Source organism: Salvelinus fontinalis, chromosome 13 (genome assembly GCF_029448725.1).
Source record: "Salvelinus fontinalis isolate EN_2023a chromosome 13, ASM2944872v1, whole genome shotgun sequence".
Taxonomy (NCBI): Eukaryota; Metazoa; Chordata; class Actinopteri; order Salmoniformes; family Salmonidae; genus Salvelinus; species Salvelinus fontinalis.
Window position 1 is genome coordinate 12,226,064 of NC_074677.1, and position 21,431 is coordinate 12,247,494.

The 21,431-nt window shown below is 41.4% G+C and overlaps 2 protein-coding genes across 7 annotated transcripts in view; both read right to left on the reverse strand.

Annotated features, from left to right (window-relative positions):
- Positions 1-2,174, reverse strand: part of LOC129868099 (unconventional myosin-VIIa-like) — a 67,437-nt gene extending 65,263 nt beyond the window's left edge. Inside the window, exon 1 of the mRNA XM_055941736.1 lies at positions 2,105-2,174. Coding sequence (XP_055797711.1) covers positions 2,105-2,122 — 18 coding nt within the window. The 5' untranslated portion in view covers positions 2,123-2,174. The remainder of the gene's footprint in view (positions 1-2,104) is intronic.
- Positions 2,175-12,380: 10,206 nt separating this feature from the next.
- LOC129868086 (calpain-5-like) overlaps positions 12,381-21,431 on the reverse strand; it is a 69,764-nt gene continuing 60,713 nt past the window's right edge. For all 6 annotated transcript variants that reach the window (XM_055941714.1, XM_055941712.1, XM_055941713.1 and 3 more), the window contains 3 exons: positions 20,857-20,978; positions 19,893-20,029; positions 12,381-19,668 (listed from right to left, as the gene is read on the reverse strand). In XM_055941714.1, the coding sequence (XP_055797689.1) occupies positions 19,486-19,668; positions 19,893-20,029; positions 20,857-20,978 (442 nt within the window). In that variant the 3' untranslated portion in view covers positions 12,381-19,485. The remainder of the gene's footprint in view (positions 19,669-19,892; positions 20,030-20,856; positions 20,979-21,431) is intronic.

The window sequence follows — 21,431 nt, forward strand, 5'->3', positions numbered from 1 at the left end:
CCTTAAAATGAAGTGTTACCATTTTCTTACTAGTTGAATACATTACATTTGCCATTCCAATATGTTAAGCACATGATTTCAATATATTGTCCATTAGGTCCAGGACGGGATGTGCTTATTTTTTAAGACTCACGTTACACCCTGGCCCTGCCATCAATATACTTGCAAATTGAAAATGCATTTCAAACCAGCTTTATTTGTGTTTGCTGAAGTACAGACTTGGCAGGAATGTGTTTAAATTACTTTGCAACAATAGTAATGAGGGCACTAGGAAGGTAGGCCCCTAAATTGCAGCTGCCTGAGGATAACTCTAATAGTCGAAACTCGTTGCAGTTGTGCGTCCTGATGTGCTATGCTGACTGCTCCTATATGTATTCTTTGTAAAATATATTCTGTTAATAGTTCACTAAAGTTTATTGCAACGTACTGGCCGCCTACTCGTCTTCTTTCTCAAACACAATAGTAATACAATAAAATCTCACTCTGCCTACAGTCTGGTCTAAGGTCATGTTAATTCTACTAGTGGAGCAAAATTCACAATCAATACACTTCATAATTCCTTCTGACACAATTGTATTTTTATTACATTAAAACTATTTTCTGTGCACTTCCTAAAACAATAAAAAATTAGAGGTTCAATCGATATAAAAAAGTCACATATTGATATGCATGAAATAAGTTGGCTACTTTGAAGACTGCCAGTCCATCCAATAAGGGGAATTAGGTTGATGTAGGCTTAGCCTCGTCCAACTGCGGACTTTATAGGAAGTGATGTAACTTGTCACTTGTTGCTAGGAGGAGGTGGTGCTGTTTCAAGAAGGTTTGAATATTTAGAAAATGCATCATTCCCTTCTTCTGTCCTTGTTATCACTACTCTAAATGATGACCGGTGAAAGCAAGGCCTACGCCACTTTATAAACCTGCCTTGCCAAAATCAGTAATTACTTCAATGTTGGGGAGTCAAAGTAAACAGATAAACAGAACCTTATAAGAGGGCTCAGGGGAGGAGCCTATTGGAAATCCTTGCTGTCAATCAAGGTGAGATTCAGGAAGTCAGCCCAGCCAGAGAATGGGCTTTGTCACTTCCCAGTGTTAAGCTGCCATGTTGTTTTTGTTTTGTTGTAACACGCTGGAAACACTTTGACCGTGCTGTTATTCCATCTCTCACAAACCACCTAACCACATATATACGCAATAAACCGGACAACAACAACATATTTAGGACTGAACGAATCAAAAAAAGCACCATTCATTTTCCAAAATAAGTAAAAAATATGAGTTTTGCTCTTCACAAAAACATGTTTATATGGAGTCGACTTTCTTTTCGAACATTGTAAACATTGTTTCATTGAGTAAATTAAACCAAATGTGCATTGAAGTGCAATAAGAATGATTTTGACAACCCAAAACCCAGGTACCAGCTTTGCTAGAAAAGGATGCAGTTAGCACTCAAAAACATCAGCAAGAAAAAAGTATCCATTTCTAATCCAGGTTGAGGTGAAACGTCCATGTCACTATCCCTCCCTGTCTAGACTCGGGCATTACAGAGGCTTTACTAGTCTGACAACACAGATGCCTTGCTGATGGAATGAAACGCATGATTCATGACTAGTCTCTTGACATTGAGGTACTCCTTAAAGGGATAGTTTACAGATTTGACATATTTATACATTTGTTTCCTTACCTTGAAATCAGTCTATGGACAAGAAGTGACTGCAATTCACACTTTATTTTTGTTAAACTACCCACTCCAAACCCCAAAAATGTAATCAATGAACTATCCCTTTAAAAACCCAGATAAAGTGGGTTTTTAAAAAAGCCCCACAAAGCCTGCCTGACTAACCTTCTCCAGAACCATGGGCCCAGATGAAAATATATTGATAGTGTGACGGGGGGGTGATGATCGGAGAATGAGGGTGCATGTTATCTCATGCTACGTGTCACTGTGTCCTCTGGTGGGCCAGCTGATAACACACCATAGCCCCTATCTTATTAGCATTTAAATTGTGTCTCACTTGCAAAGGTCGTCCACAGGGTGGGTGTGTGTTTGTGTGTGTGAGTGTATGTTTGAGAGAGAGAACAAGTGAGAAATAAGGTATTCTACCTGTTGCAGAATGACCATGGTTCAGCTTCCGGTTTATTCCAGGACATTAGAAGTCACCATGTGAGGCTCCTGGAATAGAGACAAGTCCTATTAGACATACAGAACATATCAAACATACATATTTACACACTCAGAAACTGGCCCAACAGGGATTCAAACTACCACTGCTGGGGGGCATATGCAGCGGCTGTGTTGACCACTAGACCAACATCTGCCACAGTCTTACTAATGGTAAAGATTCACCACAGGGGTTCTCTCTATACCGTGGTTCTCGCTGGACAGATGGCTTGAAGCTGAGTCCATTGGTGACTGGTGGACCAGACCTCACTGTCTGAGCCTAGAGGAATCCCACTTTAATCAAGTGGAAGTAATGTGCATAAAATGATAAACCTTTCTACCCCCGGAGAGTGAGGATACACACATAAGCTTGTTGTCAGAGTCTCCATTACTTTGCAAGATTAAAGGCATTACTGTAAATCAGAATGTCCCCCAAAGCAGTTGTCATTGGATCTAATGTGTAGTGTGGCTATATCCGAAATGGCATGGCACCCTATTCCCCATATAGTGCATTACCTTTGGCCCGAGCCCATAAGGTAGTGCATTATATAGAGAATAGGGTGCCATTTCAGACTGTGACTTTTGCAGATGTCTTCTGGACTGATCATCCATTGCACAGGGGCTTTTTGACCTGTGCTCTTGTCCGATTCACTTCCCTTCTCTTAAATGTGCACTCGTTCACTCCTAATCATGGATTTAAAAGCAATGTATTGTTGCCTCCATGGGCTAGAGGGATATATATCTTCCACCTTTGAACTTTAAATCCATGTGTGACCAAGTGCACGTCATGGAGAAGGGGAGAGAATTGGAATGAAGACAGTTCCCTGATCTCACACATACATACGTCACACACAATAAACCAACAAACACACACCACCATTGTAATCCACAAGTAAACTGTCTAATGAAATGAAGCTCTGGCTGAGAGAGTTTGATCAGGCTGTCTTATTTAAAATCTCCATGACTACAGTTAGCTCCCCCGTTACTGACTATCACACATGCGCACACACACACAACAAAGTCTCTGTCTAACCTTTCAAGACCCTAGTAGAAGTACAAACTTTCTCCAGTTGTAGTTATTATGGCTCTGACAAAGTAGGAATAATACACCCACTAAGAAATAATCAACGAATACACCAATCTGCAGTGGATTGTCCAAAAATATATTTCAAACAATCACAATAAATATGAGGCAGCAGAATGCAAGTGTTTACTTTGATATTCAATTTAGAGACACATTAGCCTGGTCTAAGATCCGTTTGTGCTGTATAGCCAACTCCTATGTGCATTGGCATGTAAAACTGATCTGCAACCAGATCTGGAACCAGGCTAGAGACACATTGACATGATTAAAGTACAGTAGCTGTGGGCCAGTATTCATAAAGCATCTCAGAGTAGGAGTTCTCATCTAGGATCAATTTAGCCTTTTAGATCAGAATCAAAATTGTTATATGGACCTGGGGCCTTATCCACAAAGCATCTCAGAGTGCTGATCTAGTATGTGTCCATATAATATTATTCATCATTATCTAAAAGGCTAAACTGAGGTCAGCGCTCCTACTCTGAGACGTTTACAGGCCCTGATCATAAATGAGCATTCATAGTCTAAGACGCTTTGACTTTGGACCATGGGTATTCTGGGCATGTTATTCCCATTGTCAGCTGCTGCTAGGGAGAACACTACAAAATAACTTGCCCACAATGATCATAGCCAGCTGCACAAGAGAAAATGAGGAGAGCGAGAGCGAGGGGAGGGGGTCTATCTATGCAACGCATAATGAAACTCCTTAAAAATGTATGGGTTACACAAAAGCAACTGAAGCAACTGTGCCATAAGGCACCATTCATTTAATTGTAATTACCATTTATTTTTTAACCTTTATTTAACTAGGCAAGTCAGTTAAGAACAAATTCTTGTTTACAATGACGGCCTAGGAACCGTGTTGGGTTAACTGCCTTGTTCAGGTGCATAACGACAGATTTTTACCTTGTCAGCTCGGGGATTCGATCTAGCATGCTTCGGTTACTGGCCCAACACTCGAACCACTAGGCTACCTGCCGCCCCAAAATGACCTATACAGGTACTTACAGTGCCTTCGTAAAGTATTCAGACCCCTTGACTTTTTCCACATTTTGTTAAGTAAGTCATATTTTTTTATTAATATATTTTTTTCCAATCAGCAATCTACACACAATACCTTATAATGACAAAGTGAAAACACGTTTTTAAAGGTTTTGCTAATTTATTAAAAATAAAAAAACAGAAATACTTTATTTACATAAGTATTCAGACCCTTTGCTATGAGACTCAAAACTGAGCTCAGGTGCATCCTTTTTCCATTAATCATCCTTGAGATTTTTCTACAACTTGGAGCCCACCTGTGGTAAATTCAATTGATTGGACATGATTTGGAAAGGCACATACCTGTCTATATGTCTATATATGTTCTCTCACGTCACCCCGCTCCTCCGCTCTCTCCACTGGCTTCCAGTTGAAGCTCGCATCCGCTACAAGACCATGGTGCTTGCCTACGGAGCTGTGAGGGGAACGGCACCTCCGTACCTTCAGGCTCTGATCAGGCCCTACACCCAAACAAGGGCACTGCGTTCATCCACCTTTGGCCTGCTCGCCTCCCTACCTCTGAGGAAGTACAGTTCCCGCTCAGCCCAGTCAAAACTGTTCGCTGCTCTGGCACCCCAATGGTGGAACAAACTCCCTCACGACGCCAGGTCAGCGGAGTCAATCACCACCTTCCGGAGACACCTGAAACCCCACCTCTTTAAGGAATACCTAGGATAGGATAAAGTAATCCTTCTAACCCCCCCCCTTAAAAGAGTTAGATGCACTATTGTAAAGTGGTTGTTCCACTGAATATCATAAGGTGAATGCACCAATTTGTAAGTCGCTCTGGATAAGAGCGTCTGCTAAATGACTTAAATGTAAATGTAAATGTATATAAGGGCAGACAGTTGACAGTGCATGTCAGAGCAAAAACCAAGCCATGAGGTCAAAGGAATTATCTGTAGAGCTCGGAGACAGGATTGTGTCGAGGCACAAATCTGGGGAATTGTACCAATGTTTTTTTGCAGCATTGAAGGTCCCCAAGAACACAGTGGTCTCCATCATTCTTAAATGGAAGAAGTTTAGAACCACCAAGACTCTTCCTAGAGCTGAGCAATCGGGGGAGAAGGGCTTTGGTCAGGGAGGTGACCAAGAACCCAATGGTCAATCTGACAGAGCTCTAGAGTTCCTCTGTGGAGAGGAGAGAACTTTCCAGAAGGACAACCATCTCTGCAGCACTCCACCAATCAGGCCTTTATGGTAGAGAGGCCAGACGGAAGCCACTCCTCAGTAAAAGGCACATGACAGCCCGCTTGGAGTTTGCCAAAAGGCACATAAAGATTCTCAGACCATGAGAAACAAGATTCTCTGGCCTGATGAAACCAAGATTGAATTCTTTGGCCTGAATGCCAAGCGTCACATCTGGAGGAAACCTGGCACCATCCCTACGGTGAAGCATGATGGTGGCAGCATCATGCTGTGGGGATGTTTTTCAGCGGCAGGGACTGGGAGACTAGTCAGGATCGAGGGAAAGATGAACGGAGCAAAGTACAGAGAGAAGGTTCACCTTCCAACAGAACAATGACCCTAAGCACACAGCCAAGACAACGCAGGAGTGGCTTTGGGACAAGTCTCTGAATGTCCCTGAGTGGCCCAGCCAGAGCCCGATCGAACATCTCTGGAGAGACCTGAAAAAAGGATTTAATCAATTTTAGAATAAAGCTGTAACGTAACAAAATGTGGAAAAAGTCAAGAGGTCTGAATACTTTTCCGAATGCACTGTATATATAAGAATGTCTCATCTTGCTTTTGTGTAATATCAGTGCAAATAATGATCCTCACACAGAGCACCGTGTGGAGGCTAAATACTTCTCCTCATACGGGACACCATTTCATCCAGCTGGTGCTGGAGATGATGAATACAAAGTTGATAAATTGTGAAACGTCCCTTTAAGGGCTTATTTAGATTCCTGGGGCTAATCTCTGTGCTTATACAAACCGTAATTTAATATTGGCTGCTGAATCATATCCTCCCTGACGGCAGATCTCATTGGGCTGCCTTTGGATCAAAGACTTTGTTTACATCCATAATAACAGTAGCCATTTTGTCTCCATAGGCTACATACAGCAGGACACAGGGGGCATGGCCTGGATCCATTTCTGTACCTAGCTCCTTCCCCTAGGTCCTACCGCTTTTCATGTCTACTGCTCATGAAGGACTTGATAGGGGAAAGCAATATGGCATAACTCTGTAGCCTACGCTGAAGGCTAGGCCATCAACATATTGCTAACTATCTGTTTCCCTCAGATCTCAGAAACATCCTCCCTACATGTGACAGGAGAGGGTTGTCACATAAGGAACATATGGTACAGTTTACCAGCGACTCCTCCCATTTGCTGCCGAATAAGTAGATTAACATTGGGTTTAATGATATACTGTACGGATCTGCTGTGCTTTGAATACAGCTACATTGAATGCAACTCAAATATTTAATTGCAAAACAACATGCAAAACGTAGCAGATCCATAAAAAGGATTACATACACTCCCATCTATATGTAATTGGACAGTAAAGCTAACATCTTTTGGGTTATGTTTTGCCCAATAGTAAATCAATAAATATTTATCCTCACATGTGCCACCATTTCATTGGACATCTTTACACTTGATATTAGTGTCCAGACTAGAGTCACAGCTGGGTTAAGTGCAGCATCATGCTTTACCCATGTGGCTCAGCTGGTCATGTAGTCAGGTAAATGAGGGAAGGAGGAAAATAGGGGAGGAGGGGAAGAAGAGAGGAGGGGGTAAGACGTCTGGGGGTTGATTTGTTTGATTTGTTTGAGAGGATTTCAAAATATCAGATCCAAATAAAGGATTAGATACACTCGCCTCCATATACATTTGGACAGTGAAGCTAACCCTTTAAATTAGTCTCTATACTCCAGCATTTTGGATTTGAGATCAAATGTTTCATATGAAGCGACAGTACAGAATGTCATTTTTTTCTTCATGCATATCTGTTTTACTGTTTAGCAATGAAAGCACTTAAAAAGTTTTGTTTTGGTCCCATATTTCTTGCACGTAATAACTTCTCAATGTTGTGACTCTACAAACTTGTTGGACGCATTTGCAGTTTGTTTTGGTTGTTTTTGGGTTATGTTTTGCCCGATAGTAACTGAATGGTGAATGATGACTGGAGTAATAAGATGTTTCTGAACACTTCTAAATTAATCCTGATAATGCCATGATTAACAAAAATCATGAATCACGAGCTTGATTTAGTCATTGAATGCAAGGAATATGGGACCAATATTTAACTTTGACTACTTTAATACACTATAAGTGAATATGTCAAAATACTTATGACTTCTTCAAATGGGGGAACGAGATACATAAAGTGCTTTCATTTCTAAATGGTGAAACAGATATGTATGAAAATACCCTAAAATAAAAGGTGACATTCTGAAGTGTCGCCTAATATGACACATTCTATCTAAAATGCTAGAGTATAGAGCCCCCCAAAAATGTGTATGATTCATTGTCGGAATACATATGGAGGAGACTGTATAGTGGCCCTTTGACTCTGTATCAACAGCTTTATAGTCCATCTGGATGGTAGTACTGCTGATCACACCACACTCATGCTAAATCAGAGCCTCTTATCTAGCACCACAGGGGGCCAATCTGGCAACCCATTCCAGCAGGGCCCAAATGTAAGGCTCTCACCCTTCCCAACTACAGGGTCAGGCAGAAAGACAGCTGCTGGGTGTCAAAAGGCACTTCCTTTCCTCTTTGGACCCATATTCATGAAGCGTCACAGAGTAGGAGTGCTGATCTAGGATCAGGGCCCGTATCCGGTGGTGGAAAAGGTACCCAATTGTCATACTTGAGTAAAGATACCTTCATAGAAAATGACTCAAGAAAATGTGAAAGTCACCCAGTAAAATACTACTTGAGTAAAAGTCTAAAAGTATTTGGTATTTATATACTTAAGTATCAAAAGTAAATGCAATTATTAAACTATACTTTAATATCAAAAGTAAAAAGTAAAAGTAAAATAATTTCACATTCCTTATATTAAGCAAACCAGATAGCACAATTTTCTTGTTTTAAAAATTTACGGATAGCCAGGGGCATGCTCCAACACTCAGACATAATATACAAACAAATTATTTGTGTTTCGTGAGTCCGCCAGATAAGAGGCAGTAGGGATCTTCTCTTGATTAGTGCGTGAAAAGGACCATTTTCTTGTCCTGCTAAGCATTCAAAATGTAACGAGTAATTTTGGGTGTCAAGAAAAATGTATGGAGTAAAAAGTACATAATTTTCTTTAGGAATGTAGTGAAGTAAAAGTAAAAATGGTCAAATATATAAATAGTAAAGCATAGATATCACAAAAAACTACTTTACACCACTGCCCGTATCCACAAAGCACATCAGAATAGGAGTGTTGATCAATAAAACTAATTATCTAAACCCTTACTCTGAGATGCTTTGTGAATACAGTCCCTAATACTTACAGTATATGGCATCATTTTTTCTATGCTAAAAGCAGAAACATTAACAAAACTACTGTATAGTCAGTCACAATTGTAGCAGCATTTGTTTACAAACCTCCTTTTGCACAAATCGACAATATTCCCAATTTGTTTTGGTCATGTCAGTTATATGAAATAAAATCTCAGTCAATGCACCGATACTGGCCTAGCCTCTACCTTTGCCGATCTGAAAGTATTCAGTAGCCATCAGCAACATGGTAGGAGCGTAATCTATTTCTCTTGGAGGCTGGATAGTCTTTTTGACATATTTGTTAACACAATGGACACCAGCCCTGGTTCTGGAGAACTATATGGGTGTATTGTATATGGTTACGCAGGCTTTTGTTCTAACCTAGCTCTAAAACAAATTTTGGTCATACCCAGTGACTCTAGTCCTTCCCATATCAGAGGACAGGAAAACTAACCAAACTGGGATCCAGTTGAAATAGCTGAATGATTATGACTAAGTGGAACAAATGTGGCTTTGTTGGTTTAGCCCACATTGTTCAGTGAAACTGCTGAATCTTTATGGACCTAAGAACAAACTAGCTGTTTCAAAAACTTACGGCAGCCTCTGTTTCAAAATAGCTGTTTTATAATAGCTGTGACTCATTATTGACATACTGTATATACCGAGTGGCCTCTGAGAGCAGCATTATAGGATATGAACACAACATACTGTACTCTCAGATTAGCTGTTGAGCCTTTTGGCATTAGAGTCCACACTTTAGTCCAACAGTATGTACTGTATGGATCTCTCTCCGTGTGTGTGTGTGTGTGTGTGTGTGTGTGTGTGTGTGTGTGTGTGTGTGTGTGTGTGTGTGTGTGTCAAATCTATGTACACTATATGAAGTAGAGGAGCAGATGTTTCAGATGATCCTCAACCCCCTACCCAGCAAGTACAAAATTGGCCATATTATTTGGATCAACATCAACAGTCCTGAGAAAGACATCCAAGTTTGTTTGTGACCTGGGTAGTTTTGTCAAATGTTCAGAAGCTCATAATGATTCAAAACATAATTCTTAAGATTGTTAACATGATCCTTCCTCAACAGGTTTAGGACCAAGGTAGTACATGACTGTGACTTTGAAACAACTCTTGAAATGGCTAGCTAGTTATTATGTCCAGCAGTTTCACTGAACAATGTGGGCTAATTCAATGAAGCCACTAAAATACAAATATTATCATCATTATCATTCAGCCATTTCAGCTGAATCTAAACTACACTTCAGTTTGGTTAGTAGTCTTCCAGTTCTCTGATCTGGGAAGAAACTTCTACCCAAGTAGAGTCACTATGACCCAGGAACAGTTGAGGCGAGTGTAGGGTCATATTCATTAGTGCACACCGCATCAAAACGTTTGCAACGGAAAAAGAAAACAATTATTTAGGCCCGTTTGCTTCTGTTTGGTTCCTAGTGAATACGACCCAGATAGGAAGGGGATAACAGCCTGAGCATGGCCTCCATTGCCTGAGCTATTATTCCATCTCACCAACTACACTCACTATGACCCAGGCCAGGAAGTAAACCCACAGACGGTGACCTGGGAGGCTGAAGAGTCATGTAGGCGGACTAATAACCAATCCAGAAAAACAGCTTCTTTGATGACAATATCAAGACCAGGCCATAAAAGACTTCCAAGCACCCTGTGAACACCAATATTCTCTGATCAATGCCAGATGTCCTCCTTAAAAATGATTTTCACGTGGAAATCTAGAACTTTGATACTTTAGGCGCCGACTTCATGCACCTTTTCACTTTCCCATTCTCACTCACGATCATTTCAGGTTGTACTTTACTAAGTTCATTTAATCACATCACCGACTTGGTTTATTCAAAAAAGGTACAGATCCACTTAAATACACATTCTGGCAATAAACACACACACAAACCTGAAGGTACACACACACAGAAAGAGTCACGTTCTGTTTCTTTAAGTGAGATTATAAATGCTCCCCTTTGAGGCCTGGCACGAAGGGAGCATGCAGTGGGGGTGAGCTGGCTGTGAGCGCTGAGTGAGCCGTAAGAGGCTTTGGGTAACTAATGCCTGAGGAGAGGCAGCAACACTGAGCCCTGGGCCAGCTAAGCCCTCAGCCCTGACCAACCAACCGCTTTTCTTTACTTTATTTACTTCCTTACTTACCACTCAAGACACTCGGGTTCTCCTGTCTCCTCGCTTTTTCCCTCTTTCCTTGTCCCTCGCTCTTCCACTCTGGTAAGTCCAGGTAACTGGTAACAGCCAGGTAGCAGGTGAATCGACGGAAAGGTGTAAAGAAGCAGGATGAACAAAAGAAAATCTCTCTCTCACTCTTTCCACTTGCTGCAGTCTCTGTCCCTTTTTGTCCTCTCTCTCTCTCACATGCTCTGCCCCTCCTCTTCTTCTTTCTTTCTCTCCAAGGTACCTGTTGCTGCCTGGCGTCCAGTAGAGGAGTGACTACAGTCTCTCTCTCTCGATCTCTCATTCATCATTCAGTCAGTCCGCTGATCCCTATTAGCAGGGAGGCAGACTACGTGCGCCTCACAGCCACAGTGACCAGCCACTTGGAGGGGGAGGGAGGAAGGGGGAGGGGGACTGAGAGGTCATGGGGTGGCAGGTGGTGCCGGACTGATCAGGGCCTGCACCTACTGTCCCACAAAAAAATGTAAATATTGTACTGTAATATTTATGCATGAGGAGGAGGGTTAACACAGTTGTGTAATTCCACCAGGCCTATGAATAGGGTACGTTTGGGGACTATGTGTATGTGGCAAGTGATGATGCCATGTGAAGACTGAAGGTTTTGTTCTAAAACAGCAGCTTAACTAAAGTCAAATCAAAATGTATTGATCGCGTACAAAGTTTAGCAGATGGTGTAGCAGGTGCAGCGAAATGTTTATGTAACTAGTACACTCCCCTCTGTATATAGGACAGTGAAGCTAACATTTGTACATTTGGCTCTATAGTCCAGCACTTTGGATTTGACATCAAATGAGGCGACAATGCAGAATGTCACCTTTTATTTGAGGGTATTTCATACGTATCTGTTTTACCGTTTAGAAATAAAAGCACTTTATGTATCTAATATTATTATTATATTATAGTCCTTCCAATTGAATACGTTTTTTTCTTCATATGTATTTGGACAAATTCACTTATAGTATTAAAGTAGTCAAAAGTTTAGTATTTGGTCCTATATTCCTAGCACACAATGAATACATCAAGCTTGTGACTCTACAAACATATTGGATGCATTTACAGTTTGTTTTGGTTGTGTTTTGGTTAATGTTTTGCCCAACAGGAACTGATTGGTGAATAATGTATTGTGTCACTTTTATTGTAAATTAGAATACAAGGTGTTTCTGAACAGTTCTAAATTAAATTGGATACTACCATGATTATGGATGATCATTCATTAATCATGTATAATGATGAGTGATAGCTTCACTGTTCAAATAAATACAGAGGGGAGTGTAACTGTATAACGAGACACATGTGACTACACCAGGGTTGGGGTCAATTCCATTTAGGAAGTAAACTGAATTACTTTTACTTCCTGAATTGACTGAATTAAAATGGAATTGACCCCAAACCTGGACCACACATTGGCAGACATTTCTGACAGATCAAATTGAAAAGCAATAAGGTTTCATCTTTTATTTGAAAGTCATGCCACAAGTTGACATAAAATACAAAATGAAAATAAATAACTTCCAGATCATAACTGTAAAATAACCACAGTGTAACTGAGAATCAAATCGAACAAATGCATACGGTAACAAAAAAAGACACACAGACAAGCATACAGTACATAAGATCCAGCCTTTCGATGTCTAGCTATTAGTAAACATATAAGCGTAGAGAACACAAGGTTAAGTGGATATATAAAATTAGCAAGAGTATAAAATATTGATAATAAAAGACACTTGTTATAAAGACAATATTATCTTCTATAAGTTTCACCATGCAGTATATTCTAGTCTCAAATTAATACACATTGGCAGAAAAGTACAAGAGAATCACAAGCTCATTCGTCAAACGCATCAGACTCCATTTTGGAAAACATGGCCGCCAATGATAAGAACACAGGTGTTACTTGTCTTGGAAAATTTAAGTCAGCAATGTCATACAGTATACATTATGCTATCGTAAAGATGATGTAACACCTGGCATAACCGTTAATGAAGTTTCATGACCAATGTCCTTAACATGCAGCAGTATGCAGGCAAACGAGCTCAAGGCAGCTCCAAGGCTAACTAAACGAGCTAACCTATGTAAATCATTGCACCATGTTGACCTATGTGTTCAACTGAAACATATAAAGTACTGTTTTGCCATTACACAGGCTTTAATAAAAACACAAAATCAAAATAAATCGTTAACACACAGACTCTCTGCAATCATACGTTTTCGGTATTCCTCACATTTTTCATGTTGTCCATGTCCAACAATAATGAAACGTTAGTTTAAAACGTAACTAGATAAGTATCCATCTTACACGTATTCTCACGGAATATTGCCTCAAATGTCTGTCAACTATTATCCTCTTACCTCTGAAATAAATGTCTGGAATATATTGTACAATCCCTCCCAACTGGGATATCCCTATTGTGATTGTGGATAGGGTGCTTGTCTTTAATCTCAGAGTTTACAGAGTTTACAGCCCGCTAGGGACTTAGCACTACTTCCACGTTTATCAAACTGGTGTCAGAAATGGGATAGTGCTCGTGGCCTTCGAAACGTTGTCCTGTAAGACGCAGACCTTGTGATAGTGCAGCGCGGGGACATGTTTTCTGAAATGGAAGAAGTAGTGTAATGATCCTATCCTTAACATGTGCCTAACAATCTCTTCCAATAGGGATATTGTTATTGGGTTCGGTGATAGGGTGTTCGTGTTCGTCACAATATATCTACATCTGTCACAGTAGTGGACAAACACTTTGGTTGCTGCCACTTTCATATACAGTACATAATGTTTAGAATGCTGAATTCAAATGTTCAGAATCTGTAAAATACATGCAAGTATGCAACATAAGCTGCATCAAAGTAGTAACAATGTTTACAACACTTTGAATAAAAAAGATATTATCTTTGAAAATCAAACTGTGCGAGCTGATTTGAAGTCGTTAGCTACATGCGTTGGTGTTATTGGCTTGATATAAAACTGGACAAACTTCTGAATGTTCTGATGTGTTTTTTGTACTTAAAACATTTGGCATGGGCCATCAGAAAATATATACAGTGCAAGAAAACCCATACAACAATGCTAACCAGGCAACCAGATCAGTGAATTGACACTCCGCCCACCCAGGGTAAACCAATTGTACCTTGAGTGACTGTTGCTTTTGGCAAATGATAAGAATGCAATGAGATCACAAATATCACACGTTTTTGTCAAAGACACAAAAGAAAGCATATTGGAACGTAAAAGGTCTGACAATTCTCACAATGTTTAACTAGCTACATGTACGTCCACCAATGTAGCAAACAAAGTTCATAAACAGTAGAACTCTAACCAACAAAACACATCTCTACAGTACAACAGTCTTTTTCCTCAGATCTATTTTGGCACATATGTGGCACATACTTCACATTAGTTAAAAAGACCAGCAATGGTCTACCCTATGTGATACAACCCCTTGGTCCTGGGGCCTATAATGGTTCAGATATGGTCAGAACAGAACTTGCAATACGGCATTAGCTGATTATAGGGACTTGGGTTAATTAGCCAACTTCAGACATTGTTTGTATGTGGGGGGCACAACAATGTTGTGAAACTGAGTTTTATAAATAACCAAAATGGCTGCTGCTGCCAACTTGCCCACCACTGGTGCCCCTGATTCGAGGAGAACCGAGTGCCAGTCTGGCTGAATGGGCACACGTTGCCACATCGTGGCAACAGCCAACTAACCATTACCCCTTTGGCACGAAGACCTCTCCTTCCCCTACCATGAAAGACTAATCTACTTGGCTTGGCACAACGTCTTTTAACCCTGCCACACCTGCATCCGCTCTATGGCACTCTATCACTGTTACCTCTACCTCTCTCTACCATGATATACCGTCATAGCATTAGACTCTCTGTAACACATTACTTAAAGAGGCTGTACAGAACATTGACCTCTAGGGGTGATCTTGAGTCAAAAAGCATCCCCTAAATCACAGGTGTCAAACTCATTCCACGGGGGCCGAGTGTCTGCGGGTTTTCGCTCTTCCCTTGTACTTGATTGATGAATTAACATCACTAATTAGTTAGGAACTCCCCACACCTGGTTGTCTAGGGCTTTATTGAAAGGAAAAACCAAAAACCTGCAGACACTAGGCCCTCCGTGGAATGAGTTTGACACCCCTGCCCTAAATGGAAGAAATATTGCCCAGAAATGACCTCATCAGACAGAGAGGAGCACACCACACCCACACCCATGAGGGAAAGCATATTTTTAGCCTAAAACTAAGTTTCATGAGTTAAGAAATTGATTGTGATATCATTACACTTGATTATCTATTGATTGATTGCTAACAATAAAGCCAAACTTTGAGGGAAACAATAAGAAATTCAACTTCCATACAGCCTCGTCAGGCTTTATAACATGGTTATAATGCATTGTAAGACTTGTCATAAGCATCTATAATGTCTTGTTATTATCATCTCAAAATTATCCTGAATAAATTACAGTCTATATGATTAACTTGAAAATGTCCTTCATAGAGACATAACCTATTTTAAGCCTTATAACAAGAAATTATAAACTAAAAGGTTCATAGCGCTTATAACAAGTAATAAAGTATTATACCTGTCAAATTTAATTAAACCATTAGCGAAAACCATCTATCATACCTCTACCCAATTTTTTTCTTTTTAACCACTAGTCTATCTGCCTTAGTCTGCAACTCAACACAATAGAAGGACATATGTCACACAGCATTTAAATGGCGCTTTCGTCATTTGAACTTACAAATGATCATTAATACTAAAAGCATATTGTCATGAATGGTGGGTGTCACTGATTAGTACCTGTAAAGGGACCATTTCAAACCTCTTGATATGATTCTGATGATGTGCAATAGTGTAAACATGCTGATTCTTACAATACCGTTTGTTTCCCACATTGAAGAAAGAAAGAAATATAGAATAGTAACAATAGAAGAACAATACAAGGACATGGACATATGATTAAAAACAAACTAAGACACATTAATTACACTGAACAAAAATATAAACGTAACATGTAAAGTTTTGCTCCCATGTTTCATGAGCTGAAATAAAACCTTCCAGAAATGTTCCATTTGCACAAAAAGATTATTTTTCTCTCAAATTGTGTGCACAATTTTGATTACATCCCTGTTAGTGAGTATTTCTCCTTTGCCCAGATAATCCATCCACTTGACAGGTGTGGCATATCAAGAAGCTGATTAAACAGCTGATCATTACACAGGTGAAACTTGTGCTTGGGACAATAAAAGGCCACTCTAAAATGTAAAGTTTTGTCACACAACACAATGCCACAGATGTCTCAAGTTTTAAGGGAGCGTACAATTGATATGTTGACTGCAGAAATGTCCCCATTTAATGTTCATTTCTCAACCATAAGCCTCCTCCAATATCATTTTAGAGAATTTGGCAGTACGTCCAACCTGCAACACAACCACAGACCACGTGTAACCACGCCAGCCCAGGACCTCCACATCTGGCTTCTTCACCTGCGAGATCGTCTGAGGCCAGTCACTCAGACAGCTGATGAAACTGAGGAGTATTTCTGTCTGTAATAAAGCCCTTTTGTGGGCTCCCCAGTGGGTTGGCCTAGCTCATAAGTGGGTGGGCCGGGCCTATGCCCTCCCAGGCACACCAATGGCTGCGCCCCTGCAAAGATGTGAACTCCATAGATTAGGGCCTAATTAATGTATTTAAATTAGTGGAGGCTGGTGGGAGGAGATATAGGAGGACGGGCTCCTGTAGAATAAATGGAACGGTATCAAACACATCAAACATATGGAAACCACATGTTTGACTCCATTTTATTCATTCCATTTCAGCCATTACAATGTGTCCGTCCTCCTAAGCTCCCCCCACCAGCCTCCAATGATTTAAGTTGACTGATTTCCTTATATGAACTGTAACTCGGTAAAATCGTTGAAATTATTGCATTTTGCGTTTATATTTTTGTTCAGTATAATTAAACAAATGTGACAATACAAGTTTTGAAAAATGTAGAAATGGCATTGTTGTTCAAGTAATGAAAAAAAGGCGCTGGAAAAAACACAAGTAAACAAGTAAAAGGGCTTGATGGTTTGATAGACAGAGAGATTGGTCGATGCTCTCCGCATTACATTCAAAAAAGAAATGTCTTGGGAATGATTCACAACTGATGTAGGATCTGTCGTTGTTTCTTAACTGATCCTCTTGACGATGCTGTAAACAATAAATTATTTTTTAAAAGACGTACACAGACATACTATCAGATCCTGCACTACAAAAGTCTCTGCAATCATATCACACTTTTGAAAAGATACTCAACATGATGACATAGCGTATGGGGCTTGTATCCCCAACACTTGCCACTGTCAAAGTTCCAGATAATTAGCCTGTGGAAAGCAGATCAAAAGAGCGCGACATGACCTACATGAGAAGATATGCTAACTGTTTGTACCAGTGATGGTTCTGTATGAAGACATAGTCTCTCTCTGTCTTGGCAAGACAAAAAGCCACACTTTTCAAACGACCATTTCAAATAGCACTGAGTTTACAGTGATGCTAATCCAAAATGTCTGTGTTTCTTTCGGGAACAGTATAGAGTCACAACACAGTCAGAGCCAGGACCAAGGCTATGGCACAGGTTGTTTTTGGCAGGAGTCGACAGACGGATTTCCTCCCGCTCTTCTCTCCGTCCTCCGCTCTCTCTCTTCTTCCACTCATCCCTAAATCCAGCCAAGCCTGTGAGCCCGTCAGAACTAAGCGAGGTGCATGGTGTGTCCAAAGGCACAGACATAACACACGTATGAATGTATGTTTGCAAACATGCACACCCAACCCACACTCCCCCCCACACACACACACAACTGATTTACGCAGACAGAGGGACAACAGCTACTGTTTCTTGGGTCACATGATTCAAAGGCCCACAAGTCGAAAGCCCAGGTCACATGACAGGAGTCCCAGGACTCAGGAAGTGTCAGGCAGTGGCGTTGCCATAGTGAAGACCGATTGACGTGGCACAGTGGCGACTGGCGCCGGCAAGAGAGGGAGAGAGAAGGGAAAGCCTGATCTGTCTTTGGTCCCGTAAAGCACTTGATTATGGCAGGCGGAGCTCCACAGTCACTGGGGCATATCAAAAGCTCCGGTTGCTAAGCTACGAGTGTGTGTGTGTGTGTGTGTGTGTGTGTGTGTGTGTGTGTGTGTGTGTGTGTGTGTGTGTGTGTGTGTGTGTGTGTGTGTGTGTGTGTGTGTGTGTGTGTGTGTGTGTGTGTGTGTGTGTGTGTGTGTGTGTGTAAAGGGGATGGGGGATGCGCAATGCAGGCAGTCTTTTTTAGCCATGCTAAACTCGATATCGTCCATGGCAACCGGTAGAAGCGTAGTCCGAGGGGACGGGAGTGGGAGGAGGAAAGGGGGATGGATGGGATGGAGGGGGGAGGAGGCAAGGCTGCACTCACATAAACACCAGCAGTCATCGGTGCTTTTGGCGTCACTTTCTTGGTAGTTGGCTTGTTTTGTGGGGACTATATGTTGCCTCCCAAACGACACCCAGTCATTGATGGAAGAAACAGTAAAGGCTGATAATATGGTCTTTCTGGGACTACAATGGGGCTGCGACATCAGTCAAGAGACAAAGTACAAAACACTCAGCGAATAGGATGGATAGAGGGGGTCCCAGTATACCACCCAATACCATGACCCCCCTCGAACCCGACATATGGCTGGTCCTAAAAAGACACAGGGTCCTAAAGAGACCCACTCAGCTTTAAGGCGATGCTTAGCCCTTAGTGACACTGGGAGATGTATTAGGAGTGCAGGCGCATGTTAAAAGGTATGTGTGTGTGGGAGAGTTGAAGGCATGTAGAGAGATAGGAGTGTGTGATTGTTTCTGAAATCTGTCTTGTCTACTACTTACTAAAACGAAATACTGTGTACTAATCATGCTACATACTATTAAGAACGTACTGTTTAGTATATGTATGCAGTAAGGAACATATCAGTGTACTAGACTCACCCACACTGAGAATGCGTCATCTAATCAGTTAGTTCCTGCTATTCATTTGTTTTGGTACAGCCCGTCCTCTTATCTGATGAATAGCTTATCATCAGCTGTTGTCAATCACACGTGGTTCTGAAATTATGCTTCTCTTCCTCAATAGTGTGCAGCAAATTATACTAGATGAAAAAATGAAACCAATATGGCATCCTGAGTTTTAAAGCATACTGTTTGTCAAATACTATGAAACTTTCTATTTTCGCATACTCTTTAGAACGCAAGTACAGCTATTCAGACACGGCCTCTGTGTGTGTGTGTGTGTGTGTGTGTGTGCGTGTACGTGTGTGCGAGAGAGAGAAAGAGAAAAAAAGACACCAAGCTGTGTCTGTATATGTTTAGGGGGACCCCGGGTCGGGTGGAGCTAGATCCCAGGGTTAACAGGTTAATTGCCATGCTCGGTTTAGGAGTGGGGAGGGGAGGGGGAGGCAAAGGGTTGTCATGATGACCAAGGTAAAAGGTAACTCAGACATTCCATGGCAAGAGCGGCGACGGAAGGGGCGTCATATGTTGATGAGCGTGGTGCAGGTGATGAGGCGCACGGTGACTGTGCCTGGGAGGTCGTTGTCTTGGCGATTGCCCTTGTCGCGCAGGTGGAGCGTGTGCTGCACCTGCCGGTCGTTAGGGTCACTGGACAGGGTCACCTGACCCAGGAAGGTATCCACAATCACATTCTTATTGTAGATCTATTATGGTATGGCCCAAGGGTAGAGCAGAGGGGAAAGAGAGGAGGGATTTGAAAGAGAAGAAAGAGACAAAGAGAGAGACGTGGAGAAGAAAAAGAGAGAAAGCATAGGAAAACAGTGATAAAAAAAAAGTTTGAACAAAACATATTCAAGAGATAGAGGGATACATATGAACACAAAGACAGACAGACAAGAAAAAGTTCCTCCCCTCCGTCTGTGCTCACCTCAATGTGGATGCCTTCCTTCGGCTTCTTGCGGTAGAACAGCCCTTTGACGTCAAAGTTGGGGCTCCGTGTGTCCTTGTGCACCGGTGAGCGCACCCGCTCCCCCTCACAGGTGATGATGACGTACGGGTCAGAGGCTAGGAAGGACAGGGAGGGAGGTAAGCGGGACAGCTGTCAATCACCGTGTCAATGTACTCAATTATGCAGGCCAAAACCAACTCTAGGTCTAGTCTAATAAATAAATCAATCAATCAATAATGTGTTGTTGTTTTGTCCCTGGCACCGGATAGGTGCAGTGAAATATGTTATACCCTGGAGAGAATTAGCGTTAAGCACCTTGCTGAAGGGCACATCGACAGAATTTTCACCTTTTAGTTGCTTGTGCTAGTAAGTAGGTAGAGGATATGGGGAGGGGGAACCATTGAAGACTATATGTACTTGTGTAGATCTGAAAGTGAGGGGATAGGTTTCAGCCATATGACAAAAAGTCTTCCTAGACCTATCAGAGTGCTAGGAAGAACTACTACCAAATTGCTTATACCTATTCAATCCTCTCAGATCTAGATGAGGCTAGGGGTTAGGGGTTGTTTCTGGGCTGAGCCAAAGCCTATTGGACTGACTGTGCAGTATGTCTAGCTGTTGCTAAGCCCCTAGCCACTAGGTGGTGCTGAAGTACCTCCTGTTTTGGCCAGGTGCCTCTTCTTGTTGGGATTGAGACAGTGCAGCTCTGTGTATGACCAGAAAAGTTTAGGCCTTGCAATGCAATCTGTTGCGCACACACATAAACCCATACACACAATAGCAAAAAATACTAAAACTCAAGATACCCCTAATATAGTTCGGCCCAGTAATGTGAGAAGGGTATATGCATGTCAGCTCCCAAAGCCTCCCATCCACATGGGTGCATACTATATCTTACTTTACTATAGGCCTACTATTTCCTACAGTAACCTTACTAGCTTACCCCCATTAGAGTCCTGGCCCTGGAGTCCCTCTGCACTCAGAACGTGGACCTGGGTGACCAGCTGGGGGTAACCACACATGCCCGTCCAACACGTCTGGGGGGGCTCGTCTAGGTTCAACTCTCTGTGGGGGAAGGAAAGAAAGTGAATATGGGTGTTATTAATTTAGATGAGGACAATGGCAGTGGATGACAAATTACGTGAAAAAAGTACTGGGTCCACTTAGAGAATGTTTAAATTGATCAAAAAGCTAATATTATTTTACAAAAATATTAAAATTCAACTAGTGTGCATGTTAAAGGGAAAGTTCACTTTCTTGAAGTCTTAAAATACGAAAAAAGTTTAAAAATGGAACTATCCCTTTAACATGCACACCAGTTACATTTGATACATTTATATAAAATGATGTTTGCTTTTTTATCAGTTTGAACTGATTCAAATTAAGCAATCATAGAAAAAAAGAATACAGTTCTATTTAATTCAACAATCCCAGTGAACTATCCCTTTAATGTTGGCTATCCCTTTGTAATGGTCAGGAGGTCAGGGGGGTGGGGGTGGGGCCGCATGTCGGCCGGCT